General features: G+C 38.7%; 1 protein-coding gene across 1 annotated transcript in view; it reads left to right on the top strand.

Annotated features, from left to right (window-relative positions):
- LOC309564248 (scavenger receptor cysteine-rich domain-containing protein DMBT1-like) overlaps window positions 1–16,650 on the top strand; it is a gene marked incomplete at its 5' end in the record, with an annotated part of 164,579 nt that overhangs the window by 129,447 nt on the left and 18,482 nt on the right. Inside the window, 2 exons of the mRNA XM_082268874.1 lie at window positions 487–504; window positions 13,827–13,965. Of these exons, the coding sequence (XP_082125000.1) occupies window positions 487–504; window positions 13,827–13,965 (157 nt within the window). The remainder of the gene's footprint in view (window positions 1–486; window positions 505–13,826; window positions 13,966–16,650) is intronic.

The following is a 16,650-nucleotide window of genomic DNA, read 5'->3' as shown; positions in this document are numbered from 1 at the left end:
ACCCTTATTCCAGAACGCAGCCTGGCAGGCCAGAAAAGGGGGGGGAACAAGTGAGCGCCCCCCCCTCCTGAACCATACCAGGCCAACATGGGGGGGGGGGTGCTTTGGGGCAAGGGGAGCTCTGCCTGCTTGGCTAGCGAACATCCCACCGAACGCAGAGGAAATTTGGGTGTTCGGTGAACTAATCCAGGCATGATCTGCTTGCATTGTTCTGAGAAGTACAAAGACTTAAAAAGAGTAAGTGTTAAAAATTAAAAGTTTTAAAGTTTTATTTAAAAATTTTAATTTTAAAATTAGCATGTTGAAGAGGGTGAAGGGAGGAACCATGGAAGGCAAAATAAGAGTAGAATAAAGTAAATCTTTAAAAGTACCTTAATAATGAAAATAGTATAATATGTTGTTCTGTTGAATATTTTGGAAAGCCTATAGCTAAATATATATACATTTTATCTCAATTTAATATTTTTTCCCATTTCAATTTTGCAGGTTCAGCATATCCTACATGTAAGTACAATTTATATACAGCCTAGCTTAAAACAGGTATAGTTTAAGCAAAAATCATATACTGTTATTAGATTTGCTTTCATGATAGGCTAAAAAACTGATTTACTTAATGGCATATATCATAATTGCCAACATTTGTATATAGAGGAGGGACAATATGAAAGATTAAAGAAAAGGCCTGTTGGACTCATGGAGGTGTGGCCAAAAATGGGTGTGGCAAGTATGTGGGACTTCAGGGGGTTATGGCTTGTAGTGTTGTACCTTTTCACTTTGCTCTTCCGTGTTTTAGATAAAATAAGGCTTAGGAGTACACTAATAAGTAGTGTTGGGCAAATGGTTCAGCCCAAGCATGAGTTAGGGCTGAACATTGACTGTTCGCCCATTCGTCAAACACCCGAATTGTTGGGGCATTCGACCGTATGTTTGACCTGCCGAATACCCCGCAATGCACTGCGCGCCGCACAGTGCATTGGAAGCTCTGATTGGCTGAAGCAATGAAGGCTTTGCCCAATCAGGGCACATAGCCCTCAGAGCCCATAACTCTCAGAGCCATGATTGGACACAGTTATGATGACTCTCTTCAGTCATGGCTCATTGCTCATAATCCCATCTCACACTATAAAAGGTGTAAAGATATGTAGGTAGTTTCCAGATAATGTGTTACCATAATCCCGTTGAAAATTGTGAGGAAGAAAACCCCCTATAATGGGTGGGACTTTAAAGGTAACTAATAAAGATCTCTCATAGGAAAGATTTGATTTGAATAAAATATACAATTTATTAGAAAACAGTGATTATAGAAAAGATCATCAAAATAAATTATATTGTATATATGACAATATGAATAGACATTTGGTACAATACAGTTACAGGTGCATAGCAGAGTCCAACGCGTTTCAAAGTATTGTATAATACAAGAATCTTCCTCAGGGAGTCTGCATATCTTCCTGAAAAGCACAATCACATGCCAAGAATAAATCCAAAAAAGAAAAAGGAAAAAAGAAGTATAATAAAATACATATTGTATACCAAGTCATTTACATGAATACTTTTTGCAGTTGCGACAGCATATTATTCCACCTTATTATAGAAGTATACTTGGCTGGTTTGCCGTAAATAGACCAAGAGCACAATTTTTCACCCCATAAGAATGCTGAAAATCAAGAAAGGAGAGAAATAGGATACCACTTGATAGGAGTTCACATACCTGCAGAAACTCGAAGCCACACATATTTGTCCAGAGGGGGATATATTGAAATCCCGCAAGGTGAGAGCTAGAGTCAGGTATATTTGATCATATTAGATCAAATATAGCTGACTCTAGCTCTCACCTTGCGGGATTTCAATATATCCCCCTCTGGACAAATATGTGTGGCTTCGAGTTTCTGCAGGTATGTGAACTCCTATCAAGTGGTATCCTATTTCTCTCCTTTCTTGATTTTCAGCATTCTTATGGGGTGAAAAATTGTGCTCTTGGTCTATTTACAGCAAACCAGCCAAGTATACTTCTATAATAAGGTGGAATAATATGCTGTCGCAACTGCAAAAAGTATTCATGTAAATGACTTGGTATACAATATGTATTTTATTATACTTCTTTTTTCCTTTTTCTTTTTTGGATTTATTCTTGGCATGTGATTGTGCTTTTCAGGAAGATATGCAGACTCCCTGAGGAAGATTCTTGTATTATACAATACTTCGAAACGCGTTGGACTCTGCTATGCACCTGTAACTGTATTGTACCAAATGTCTATTCATATTGTCATATATACAATATAATTTATTTTGATGATCTTTTCTATAATCACTGTTTTCTAATAAATTGTATATTTTATTCAAATCAAATCTTTCCTATGAGAGATCTTTATTAGTTACCTTTAAAGTCCCACCCATTATAGGGGGTTTTCTTCCTCACACTATAAAAGGTTACCTTCCCAGAGCCAGTGTCATATTGGAGTGGAGATGGATAGAGCAGGGCTTTGTTCTTTACTACTAGCGAGTTAGTGTGCTATTGTGATTCTGTTGAATGAGTGTAAAGTATCAGTGTAAGGTGAATATAGTGAAAGTGCAGCGTGAGTGTAGTGTGATCATTCATTTGTACTTTACTGTTAGTTTAGTGTGTCAGAGCAGTTTTACTGCAGTATATTGTAGTGCGTCAGAGCAGTTTTACTGCAGTATATTGCAGTGCGTTAGTGCACATTTACTGCAACATTTTGAAGTGCGTTAGTGCACTTTTCCTGCAGCATTTTGAAGTGCATTAGTACACGTTTACTGCAGCATTTTAAAGTGCATTAGTGCACATTTACTGCAGTATATTGAAGTGTCTTAGTGCATGTTTACTACAGTATTTTGAAGTGTGTTAGTGCACGTTTACTGTAGTATATTGAATTGCGTCAGGGTACTTTTACGACAGTATATTGAAGTGTGTCAGTGCAGTTTTACTGCAGTATATTGTAGTGTCAGCGGAGTATTTCTGTGTAGTGAGTAAGCCCCCCATCATTTCTGGGAGGCCAGCAATGAGAGGCAAATGTTCCCATGGCACTGGTGGGGCCAGCAGTTTATGTCTCCACAGGAAAAGGTGTCCTCAAGCTTACCTGAATCTGGGGGTATACAGCCCATCTCTACTGATAGGAAAATGAGAGTAAATATAAATGCAATTGTGGTGTCCTTGGGAGAAAAATAAGCCCCATTCCTGTTTTCTGTGGAATAAAATAAGTGTCACTGGAGTTAGTGGGAAAATAAGTCCCAATATCGGTGTCAGTGGGAAAATATAAGTGCCATATCCTTGGTTTTAGGGGAATAAAATTAAACCCTTGGTGTCAGCTGGCATACTCAAACGCACACTTACTGTATATGCTGCCAGTGAAAGAGGTGACCTCTCTTGCAGGCAGTCACAATGGCAGTACCAGGTGTTGAAATGCACCCCCATGCAGAACACTACATATACTCAACCCCCCCACCAACTAGAACGCTACATATACCCCCCCTTCCCACCCACACAAACATACACCTAGAATACTACAAATACTCACACACCCTCCTTCCTACCTAGAACACTACATATACTTACATCTTGGGATGGGCTCAAGAGGGTTTGAATCATAGTCTTAACCCACCGGAGCAATCCTGCCAGGAAGCCCTCACTGCACACCGCCAGTCATAGGCAGTGAGGCATTTCCTGGCACGCAGCTGCACATACACACACTGCCTATGATTGGCCGTGTGCAGTGAGGGTTTTTCTGGCGGGATTGCTCAGGTGGGTGAGCCCATCCTTACTTACATCCCTTACCCAGCACACTACATATACTCACATATCTGCTCTACATATATATACACTAAGGCTGACCATACATTATACAATTTTCTTGTACAATTTCTGTACACTCTTTAGATTTACCTTCAACTATGTAGTGAAAAGGCCTGCCTGAATCGATACAAATTGAAAGTGTTATTTAGGTTTGACCTCATATTATATAGTTCTTGTTAAATCTAATGGAAAATTGTACAAGAAAATTGTATAATGTATGTCCAGCTTTACACTCTCTCCTTCCTAATATAACAAAGCCTTAAGTAAAGTAGGTGCTAGCCTCCTCAAGTGTAAACAATGACCTGTGTTTCAAAATGCATGTGTCACAATTATTTCAAACCCAATGGTAACTATTGGTTAGAGACCACAGAATGTGTGTATTAGCAAACACACCAATATTTCTTACCAAAATGACATAAACATATAAATAATAAACATATATATTAAAAAAGGGAATTTGTGAAAAATTAAAAAATCAAAACCTAAAAAATAAAAATGGAAGATTCTAAAAAGGAGTCCTTTATAAGGATTCTAAAACGAAGTCCAGTGTTTTTCCAATCAACCTCAATGTTTGTCGCTATATTAGCATCAAGAAGTCCAGTCGCCCCATTTTCTTGGAGATTTTATACCAGCTGTTGTAATACTATTGGTGCATAAAAACTCACCCAATAAATACTTATGAAAACACACTTTTTCGCGTTCAGACAGGATAAAAAAATCTTGCAACTGGCACACTATTCATGTGCATTAATCTAAATGGAGTTAAAAATCACTCCCTGTACAAGAAAATTGTACATTGTACAAGAAAATTGTATAATGTATGTCCAGCTTTACACACTCTCCTTCCTACTTTAACAAAACCTTAAGTAAATTAGGTGCTAGCCTCCTCAAGTGTAAACAATGACCTGTGTTTCAAAATGCATGTGTTACAATTATTTCAAACCCAATGGTAACTATTGGTTAGAGACCACAAAATGCGTGTAATAGCAAACACACCAATATTTCTTACCAAAATTACATAAACATATAAATAATAAACATGAAAAAAAAAAAGTGAATTTGTGAAAAATGTAAAAATCAAAACATGAAAAATAAAAATGATATGGAAAAAATAAAAATAAAAATGGAAGATTATAAAAAGGAGTCCTTTATAAGGATTCTACGACAAAGTCCAATGTTTTTCCGATTGACCTCAATGTTTGTCGCTATATTAGCATCATCAGGAAGTCCGGTCGCCACCATTTTCTTGGCGACCTTATACCCACTGTCGTAATACTATTGGTGGATAAAAACTCATCCATTATATACTTATGAAAACACGCTTTTGCGCATTCAGACAGGATCGAAAAATCTTGCAACTGGCACACTATGTAATCTAAATGGAGTTAAAAATCACTCCCTGTACAAGAAAATTGCACATTGTACAAGAAAATTGTATAATGTATGTCCAGCTTTACACACTCTCCTTCCTGCAGCTCTACACATCTCTACCTTGCATATCTTTATCCCATTCTTTTTTTTTGCAGACAGAGAAAAGTCCCCTTTAGGTTTTACTGCAGATAATTGTCCCCCCACACCATGCTTACCCTTTCCTAGTGCAGGACTTGTGAAATCTGTAAGCAATGCAGGAGGCGTGCAGGGAGAGGAGGCCATATACTGCTCTATCTGTTGGAGTGTGCATTAGGATTACAACAAGCAGATTGCCAATCTTATGAATCTTGTAGGATAGCCATTGGATATGAAAAATTAAGAACAGAATAACTTGACTAGCCAGGGGTGGCCATCACCAAAAAGGATTTCTGTTGACGAGAATGAAATCATACTGCAGGAAGGCACTCATAACTGGAAGCTGGAGTGGGGGGTACATGTATGCACTCCAGTGTTTGTGTTGAAAGTGCAGCCTTTAGTTTTCCTTTTACCACTTGACCTTCAGAAGGTTTTACCCCTTTCACGACCAGAGCATTTTTTGCTGTTTGGCACTGCTACTTTAATTGGTAATTGCGCAGTCAGGCAACACCTTATGCATATGACAATTTATGTCAGTTTTTCCACACCAAAAGAGCTTTCTTTTGGTGGTATTTGATCATCACTGTTTTTTTTTTTTTTTTTTTATTGAAGTGATTGTACAGGCGCAAGGTTTTTTACCTTCATGCATTCTATGCATGAAGGTAAAAAACATTGTGTGTGCAGCAGCCCCCTTCTAATACTTTGCCTGAGCCCCCTCTCTATCCAGCTATGTCCACAAGAGCCTTGCCTCTCCCGTACTTGCACTCCTGATTGGCTTTTGGCATCAGCAGTAGTTATTGGCTTCGGCTGCTGCCATTTACAGCCAGTGAGCCAATCAGGATAAGGAGAGGGTGGGACCGCGCCACCACTCCATGTGTGAATGGATATATAGACCTTCTGATTATGAGCATGCCTGCTTGCTATGGAGGCACCCAGCAGGAGGGAGGAGCCAGGAGCGCTGGCGTGAGACCCGAGAGGAGGAGGAGGATCCGGGCTGATCTGTGCAAAACCACTGTATAACATGTTTGTTACATATAAATATGTATATATATATGCAGTATCTCACAAAAGTGAGTACACCCCTCACATTTTTGTAAATGTTTACTTAAATCTTTTCATGTGACAACACTAAAGAAATGACACTTTGCTACTATGTAAAATAGTGAGTGCACAGCTTGTATAACAGTGTAAATTTGCCTCAAAATAACTCAACACTCAGCCATTAGGGTCTAAACCGCTAGCAACAAAAGTGAGTACATCCCTAAGTGAAATTGTCAAAATTGTGCCTAATTAACCATTTTCCCTTACCGGTGTCATGTGACTCGTTAGTGTCACAAGGTCTAAGGTGTGAATGGGGAGCAGGTGTGTTAAATTTGGTGTTATCACTCTCACTTTCTCATACTAGTCACTGGAAGTTCAACATGGCACCTCATGGCAAAGAACTCTATGAGAATCTGAAAAAAAGTATAAAGATGTCCTAGGCTATAAGAAGATTGCCAGGACCCTGAAACTGAGCTGCAGCACAGTGGCCAAGACCATACATCGGTTTAACAGGACAGGTTCCACTCAGAACAGGCCTCGCCATGGTCGACCAAAGAATTTGAGTGCACATGCTCAGCATCATATCCAGAGGTTGTCTTTGGGAAATAGATGTAGTGCTGCCAGCATTGCTGCAGAGGTTAAAGGGGTGGGGGGTCAGCCTGTGAGTGCCCAGACCATACACCACACACTGTATCAAATTGGTCTGCATGGCTGTCCTCCCAGAAGGAGGCGTCATCTAAAGATGATGCACAAGAAAGCCCACAAACAGTTTGCCTGAAGACAAGCTGACTAAGGACATGGATTACTAGAACCATGTCCTGTGGGTCTGATGAGATCAAGATAAACTTATTTGGTTCAGGTGATGTCAAGCGTGTGTGGTGGCAACTAGGTGAGGAGTACAAAGACAAGTGTGTCTTGCCTACAGTCAAGCATGGTGATGGGAGTGTCATGGTCTGGGGCTGCATGAGTGCTGCCAGCACTGGGGAGCTACAGTTCATTGAGGGAGCCATGAACGCCAACATGTAGTGTGACATTCTGAAGCAGAGCATGATTCCCTCCTTTTGGAGACTGTGCTTCAGGGCAGTATTGCAACATAACGACCCCAAACACACCTCCAAGACGACCAATGCCTTGCTAAAGAAGCTGAGAGTAAAGGTGATGGACTGGCCAAGCATGTCTCCAGACCTAAACCCTATTGAGCATCTGTGGGGCAGGAGCTCAAGGTCTCTAACATCCACCAGCTCCATGATACCATCATGAAGGAGTGGAAGAGGACTCCAGTGGTAACCTGTGAAGCTCTGGTGAACTACATGCCCAATAGGGTTAAGGCAGTGCTGGAAAATAATGGTGGCCACACAAAATATTGACACTTTTGGCCCAGTGTGGATATTTTCACTTAGGGGTGTACTCACTTTTCTTGCCAGCAGTTTAGACAAATGAATGGCTGTGTGTTGAGTTAGTTTGAGAGGACAGCAAATTGACACTATTATACAAGCTGTACACTCACTACTTTACATTGTTACGTGTGTGTACAAGTGTCATTTCTTCAGTGTTGTCACATGAAAAGGTATAATAAAATATTTACAAAAATGTGAGGGGTGTACTCACTTTTGTGAGATACTGTGTATATATGTGTGTGTGTGTGTATGTGTGTATATATATATATATATATATATATATTTTTTTTTGTAAATACTTTACAATCACTTTAAATAAATGAAAAAAAATAGAACATTTTGAAAAAAAATCTATTTTTTACTTTCTGCTATAAAACATATCCAAAAAAAAAAATCTAAATTCTTCATAAACTTAGGCCAAAATGTATTCTGCTACATCTCTTTGGTAAAAGAAAAATCCCAATAGGTGTATATTCATTGGTTTGTGTGAATGTTAAACCGTCTACAAAAAATGGTATATATACTGGAATTTTTACTTATTTATTTATTTTTTATACTAGTAATGGTGGTGATCAGTGACTTATAGTGGGACTGCGATAATGCGGAAGACAATCTGACACTTACTGACACTGGGTGGGAGCTGACTAACACTCACATCACCAGTGACACTAATACAACGATCAGTGCAGATACTACAATATATACTGGCTGGGAAGGGGTTAACATCTAGGGACAATCAAGGAGTTAACTGTAACTCTGTGTAGATAAATCAGTGCTGCTCTAAAACCAGTGGACTCTGTATGTTCTAAATTATATAACAGATGCCTAGTGGGCAATAACGCACGTGCCACCCTACTTAAAATTCAAATGTGTGTAAATAACTGTGCACAAGGAATATATGTGTAAAATAATACAATAAATACCTGGTGCTCTACAAAAGTGTTTGTGATGTAATATTAACGGAAAAAATGCAACAATATCTGTGCTAAATCCTCCAATAAATAAAATAAAATAAAATAAGTGCAGACAATTAACAGAAAAATGCAACAATATATGTGCTAAATATTGCAATATATAAAGTGGAGACAATCACTGAAGCTTCAGAGGACGCCCTGTGGGAGGGGCGAAACCGGTCAAGCTTCGAGCTGTGCGTCTGATGTCACTTTCGTTTCCGGTGCTTGGAACGCATGCTGGTTACGGTGTCCACCACACCAGGAAGGAACGCTTTGTTGTACGGATAATCTGTGAGTTCAATCATATATTTTTTTATTTAATAAAAGTTAACAATATACTACACTATGGGAGTATGTTCTTTTCGTATGGCGGCTGGGACATGGATATGAGGAGGAGATAACCCAGGAGTATAGGAAGATACAGTGGAGTGACCGACATCCCTGGAGGAGGTGCAGTAAAAACCGCTAGTGGGGACCTATAAGGCTCATATCCTACCTGCCTCTGGTGAGTAGGGAGGAGAGAGGGGAGCACGGTTTTGGGCACAGTGAGAAATCACGAGTGTGGCTTGTTTGCACAGGGGACACTGGTTACGATATCCATGAACTGTATCACTAAAGGACTATTTAACAGAAGGAGGAGCAATTAACTAATGATCTGCACCAGTACTTGGCACTTTATTTTTGTATTCACTGGATCTGAAGATTATGTAATTTATTTACTGTTGCATCTATTTATTTAAATTTATTGTCGTGGTATTTTATTTAGTATACAACACAGGTGCACTTTATATTTATTTGAGCATAATAGAGCAGACAGTGATTGTCTGCACTTTATATATTGCAATATTTAGCACAGATATTGTTGCATTTTTCCGTTAATTGTCTGCACTTTATATTTATTGGAGCATTTAGTACAGATATTGTTGCATTTTTTCCGTTAATATTACATCACAAACACTTTTGTAGAGCACCAGGTATTTATTGTATAATATTACACGGATATTCCTTGTGCACAGTTAGTTACACACATTTGAATTTTAAGTAGGGTGGCAGGTGAATCATTGCCCACTACCATCTTTTATATAATTTAGAACATACAGAGTATAATTTAGAACATTTAGAGCAGCGCTGATTTATCTACACACAGTTACTTTTAAAGGAATATTTTCCTTTTCTATCAGCAGCAGCCCATTTTTGTATTTATTATCAGGTGTTATTAGAGAAGTTATATCCTAAGCGCAGGTAAACCCCCCCTTTTTTTATAAGGAGTTAACTGTGTCTAACAATGTGTAATGTGTGTAATATGTGCTGGTTTTACTAATCGATGTGGCTTATATTAAAAGGCAACCACATTGCTGCTACATGTACAGAGCTCTGTGTTTATAGTAAACACAGGGCTCTGTACTGTGATTTGTTAAGCCAATCAGTAGGTCTGCTGACCGACTTGTGTTGTACCGAATCACAGCACAGATGGGGCAGGGGGGTGCACGTACCCCTACCCCGAAATGCCGGATCAGATACATGTGATGCTGTCGCCGTATATGTGCATTGGGATATCTTCAAGTGGTTACAATACAAAAAAATCAGGAGATATCCATAATCGTTCATCACCAAATGAAAGCCCAGTTTGTCCTGAAAGAAAAAACATGGTAATATTCACCTTGATACACTTGGTAGTTGCACAGATATATACAGTTTTACTAACATGTGCTAAAGTTTTCAGGCATCCAGATTTAACTTGTCAGGTATCATAAAGGGGTTTAAAAATATAATACATTTCCTTTAGGGCCTGGTTTACTCCTATGCATTTTTTTTGTTCGTTTTCAGTTTTTCAGAAACTCTAGTCCATTTAACATGGTTTCCAATGGGTCACATTCACATCTGTGCATTTTATGGAAAGGGCCAGGGACCAGCAGTTTGTGTTTTTGGTTCCATACACGTCAATGGATAAAAAATGTGTATTGAAAAACACAAAATGCACCTGGAATATGCAACAACTGCAACCTGCATAGGTTTGAACCAGGTCTAATAAGAAAAATAAAAGATATTGAAGAAATCTTCTTTAAAAGTTCATTTGAGGATTCGGGCACCACAAGTGATGAGAATTCCTTTTTGTCAATACCACCACCTCTGATAATAAGGGCGCTTACCAAACCCTATTAACCTTTTATGTTTAGAAAGGTCAAACGAGCAATGATCATACCCATCTGTGAGATGTTGTATGCCCTTCTATTGAACTTGACTGCCACTCCTTATCTCCAAGCCAGTGACACCAATTGCCATGGACCAATGTATAAAAGAAAAAAGATGCTTCAATAGTGTAAAATAGCTTACTAAATTCTTAAAACATTTAAAGTTGCACTTACATCTGTATGAAGTATATTCGTCAAACTGTACAGTCTCTCTTGCTAGCAAAACAAAACACCTGTGCTTCCAGGATCAGTGTAAACACGATAAAGTCAGCACGCAGCACCGACCTACATGTTTCACTCAGATGACATCTTCCTGGGCACAGGTGCCATGCTGTGCCATCGCCATTTATAGATAAGTGGAATGACCATGCCTCCTTTTGATTGGTGGCCATATTATTACTTAGCCAAGCCTCATTTCAAATACCGACTCTATTTGTTGAATGACCAAGCCTCATTTTAGATCTCAGCTTAGATATAAATCAGAACATACTAAAAAAAATCTATAAAAATTATCTGTAAAAAAATGAATGTGTATAAACCTTCTACTTCTGGCAACAGAAGATAAAAAAATAGCTGGGAGAAGACATCTAGTTCTGAATACTATGTGAAATTGCCTCCTAAAGAGTAGCATGTCCATGTCTGCCATCTTGTGGTCAAAAATTGGTATGACAATCTAAAACATTAAAGTCAGCTTGGATCATGCTAAACTTACTTTACAAAAGGTTTATATATAAATATCTAAAGTAGCCATCATAACACATGTTTGTATAGAAAGTGAGTATGAATGACATACTTCTCTAAAGTTATTATTAACTTAAATAAAAGAAGTGTTATTTCTCCTGTTTTGTGGGGGGAAGAGGGGGGAGAAAATATATTTTATTCTAAGTAGGCGTTATCTATGAATGCATTAATTTCTATGTCTAAATTAAGCCCAAAGGGGATATAAGTTTTGACATCATATATCTATTCCATCTCAGGTTTGGATATCTCAACCAGGATTGGTTTTGTGGGCTAGGTACATAGATGACATCCGCCTCCAATTGAATGGTAGTCTGGAGACCTTGCAAACCTTTTTACAGATGTTGAATAACAATATTAGGGGCATAAAATTAAAATATGAAGCTCATCCATTTTTTGGACTTAAAAATGTATGCTGAGGATGGGCAATTGATCACATCGACTTTTTTTAAGCCCACTGATCGGAACTCATTTATTCCCTTTGAGAGTTGCCACCACCAATCATGGCTTAAGGCAGCCCCATGCAGCCAATATATGCACCTAAGGCACCTAAAACCAAAATTTATGTTAACACTCAGGAACAAATATTAACGGGCAGGTTTATCGAAAAAGGCTATTTAATGGACACTTTACCCGAGGTAGTCTCCTCAGTCCAAAATTTGGATAGGGGTCAACTCCTAACAGAAAGACCCAAGGTCAATGATGATAATGAGGGTCATTTTTCCCAACCTTTTGTAATCCGCACTATGCTATAAAGAAACTGGTTCATAAACATTGGCATATTCTAAGGAGTGACAGGATATTGGACCCAGCTTTATCTGATAAACTTCAAGTGGTATATAGAGGTGTCCCTTATTCTTGAGGGATAGGGTGGCTCCCAATGTGTATGATCCCCCTTGTAATAAGCCAATGTTCTTTCAAAATCTGACAAATGTAAAATGGGATTTGTGTGTGCTATCAATGCCATCACGTATAAAAAATCAGAGCAATTTACATCGGTACGTCACATAATTTCTCTATCAAATCATTTATCACATGTTCTACCTCAAACGTGGTGTACTTGCTCACTTGTCCATGCTAATTTAAATATATTAGGTGTAATATTCACACCCTACAAGTTAGTTTAGGGGAACACATTGGCAATATTAAGAGGAGTTTCAAAGGCCACCCGGTTTCAAGACATTATTTAGAAACACAAAATTGAAATCCTCTGGGTACTTCATTCATAGTTATTGATAACCTAAAAGTACATTGGAGAGATGGTTTGAGATGACGAGAGATATCTAAACTTGAGATAAAATGGATATATGACATCAAAACTTATATCCCCTTTGGGTTTAATTTAGATATAGGAAATTATGCATTCAAAGATAACGCATTGTGAGATTTAAAATATACTTTATTTCTCCCCCCTTCTCTCCCCACTCAACAGGAGAAATAACACTTCTTTTATTTAAGTAATTAATAACTTTAGAGGAATTTGTCATTCATACCTTCTATACCAAAATGTGGTATGATGGCTAGTTTACATATTTATATATAAACCTTTTTTAAAGTAAGTTTTTAAAGATCCAAGCAGAGTTTAATTTTTTAGATTGTCATACCAATCTTTGACCACAAGATGGCAGACATGGACATGCTGATTTTTGAGAGGCAATTTCACATACTATTTGAAATTAGATGTCTTCTCCCGGCTATTTTTTATCTTCTGTCGCTGGAAGTAGCAGGTTTATACACATTCATTTTTACAGATAATTTTTTTATAGATTTTTTTTTTTTAAGTATGTTCTGATTCATATCTAAGTTAAGATCTAAAATGAGTCTTGATTATTCAACAAATTGAGGTGGTATTTAAAACGAGGCTTGGCTAAGTAATAATATGGTTGCCAATCAAAGTGAGGCGTGGTAATTCCACTTATCTATAAATGGCAATGGCACCCATGCCCCGAAAGATGTAATCTATGATGAAACATGTAGGACGGGGCTGTATGCTGAAGTCATTGAGTTTACACTGATCCTGAAAGAGCGGGTGTATTGTTTTGCCAGCAAGAGTTAAGTCGTACTTTACACCTATAACTTTTAGACAATATACTGACATTAACGCGGTTTCCACATTAAGAACTAATAAGAAATACAAATGTATTTATCACAAGTTAAGAAATAAACACTCTTTATTCTTATGATACAGTGAACTGTGGGGGAATTTTGACCAATCCTCGAGGACACATCTATAAGAAGTTTGGGGTTTCTTATTCATCGGATTCCTGTGTGTGGTACATTAGTGTTGCCAACAATAACAGAATTCATCTGTCTTTCAACGAATTCTTGTGAGTGTTAAATAGACTTTTTTTTTTCTATATGTAAAACACTGAAAATGATTAAATGGGTCTGATATCTGGAATATAAGGTATTTTATGTCTTCACCTTCTCCATAATTTCCTTATTAACCCAATAGCCCAACCTGCCATCAATATTAAACTTTTGGGTTAAAGTCTTCCTCTAAGAGGTGATATTAGAAATGGCATATGGGTGGAGCTGAACGGAGGAATTTGAGCAGTTGAGTCCTTAATTACAAAGTGAATGCAGACTCAGAGAGGCAGGTGTCTTTGATTGTTTTGATTAACACACTTCTGTTCCCAAGAATAAAACACTTAGCCCCTGCCATCTGGGGGATTTGACATGCGTTTTTACAGGTCAAATCGCATATTAAATCGCAGCCTATTGCCAGCAGTTAGAGCGTCCCAATTGGTGTGACGCCGACTTTGAGGCGCCGCAGTGATTTAAAAAAGTCGTTTCTGCACTACTTTTGACAACTTCGGGGGCGACTTTAATAGACATCTGTGCATGAACCTGCACAGATGTCTTTTAAGTCGCCCCTGTAGTTGGACTGAAATGCGGCTTTGAAATCGTGTGAGTGCAGGAGAAATCACATTATTTCAAAGCCGTGTTCAGTGTGAACAAGGGCTTATTCTGCATCAGGATAAAACAGAAACAGGACAAGACTACTGGGAATTTTCCTGTTTTCTTGTCCATAGCATCAGTAGGCAGAACCCTACAGTCCTTACAATAGTATAACAGTTATCAATTGGGAAGTTATCAGCTCACAAGATTTCTAACAAGATCAACAGAAATGTTTTGCACTCACTAAATAGGTATAAAAAATATGCAATAATGCATTTAATGGCTAACAACGGGCAAATATGAGAAGTTTATTGTTAAGGTTTATATACACTTTGTGTTGCACTGTGAATGTGCAGATTAAAACATAGACCATGCAAAGCTGCCCTTAAAATAAGTTGCACAATATGCAAACCCAACATTTCATATTCCTAATATGAGACTGCTTTACTTTGTATTTGTATGAAAAGTATCCTGTTCTATTTTTATTGCTTCCTTTGCATGAAATCCCTGGTGCTCCTGTCAGTTCCTCTGATTTCCTTTTAAAAACTGACCACACTAAGCAGGAGAACACAGCGTAGTCAGTTCTTTAGCTATGCTGGGAACTCAGCCTGCTCTCCCCCAACGATCAGACTTGTCCTGACACCCCCCCTCCCAGTCTTTTACTGGGAAGGTCAGTGTACTGTCGTTTCTCCTCCCCTAGCTCTTATGCAGCTGAGAACAGAGGGAATGTGATCACTTAAAAAACTTGTTTTTTTGTTTTAAACTGAATGGGTTGTTTTACAAGGTGATCCTTTACAATAAGTTTAACATGTCCTTAGCTAAAGCAAGTGTTTGTGCTAGGGCTTAAAATAGTTCTAAAGGCTCAAGGTTTTTTACCTTCATGCATTCTATGCAGGTAAAAGTAGGTACTTTAATGGTAAAGAAGCAGCCCACCTAATACTTACCTGAGCCCCATCTCAATGAGCCTCGGCTCCCTGGGAACTCTCTCTCCTCATTGGCTGAGACAGCAGTGGAAGCCATTGGCTCCCACTGCTGTCAATTACAACCAGTGAGCCAATGAGGAGAAAGAGGGGGTGAGGCAGAAGCACGGCGTGAATGGACACGCAGAGCAGCGGCTCAGGAGCGAGCCTGCTCAGGTGCTCCCATAGCAAGCTGTTTGCTCTGTGGGTACTCAGCAGGAGGGAGAGGCCAGGAGTGCCAGCGGGGGACCTGAGAAGATGAGGATCGGGGCTGCTTTGTGCAAAACCATTGCACAGAGCAGGTAAGTATAACATTTTGTGATTTAAAAAACAAAACATTGCCTTTTTAATATCACTTTAACTTATGTCATTAGTCTGCTGTGGGCTGAAGGATGCATTTCCCTAGTTTCCTTTCCTCCAGTGATCTGATTGCAGCATTGTACCTCCATAGCCATGCACATGGTGAGTGGCTGCAGCATGTGGCTGATCTGCGTTAGACCTTTTTTTAACAAAGCCAGGAACCGCACAGGCATCAGATTTACATGATTAAGTAACCTCTCAGACAGTATCTCATTCGTGGACGTACAGTAATTGCTGATTCTTAATGATTGTGCTTTGAAATGAAGACAAGGCATATGTAATACACCTGTATGGGTTTTGTCTACAAAATACTTACCATGCATATATTTAAAGTGTTACTTAACCCAGAACGCTGCATTCACTATATCTGGTCCATGGAAATGCAATTATTTTAGTAAATACAAACTGCTAAATACCGTTTTTCCTCAGCAGTATATAGCAGTCTTGTGACTTCTATCAGTGTCCAGCCAAACACTGGTAAATATTGTAGGAGTTTCCATTCTCCTCTGATTGACCTATGAGGCTGCATGAGTCCTGACCCCTGTCTGGACAGTGCTGATTGACCCTGTGCTGATCACATGCACTCTCCCAGAAAAAAAAAAACTAGCAATACACATCAAACTGAGCGTGTACAAAGTGTCCCCAAGGCTCTGTACTATCAGGAGATGGATTCTGGACAGTAAAAGAAGGGGAGGATCCGAGAAGACAGGACTAAACAGCCTTTTTACAAAGTGCACAGGATTCACCCCTTAGGTTCCACAAAGAGTATAACAAGCATACTTTATTGCATAT

Source organism: Pelophylax lessonae, assembly GCF_965119305.1.
Source record: "Pelophylax lessonae genome assembly, chromosome: 9".
Classification (NCBI taxonomy): Eukaryota; Metazoa; Chordata; class Amphibia; order Anura; family Ranidae; genus Pelophylax; species Pelophylax lessonae.
Note: the sequence above shows the minus strand (reverse complement) of the source record. Positions and strands in the feature narration are given on the sequence as shown.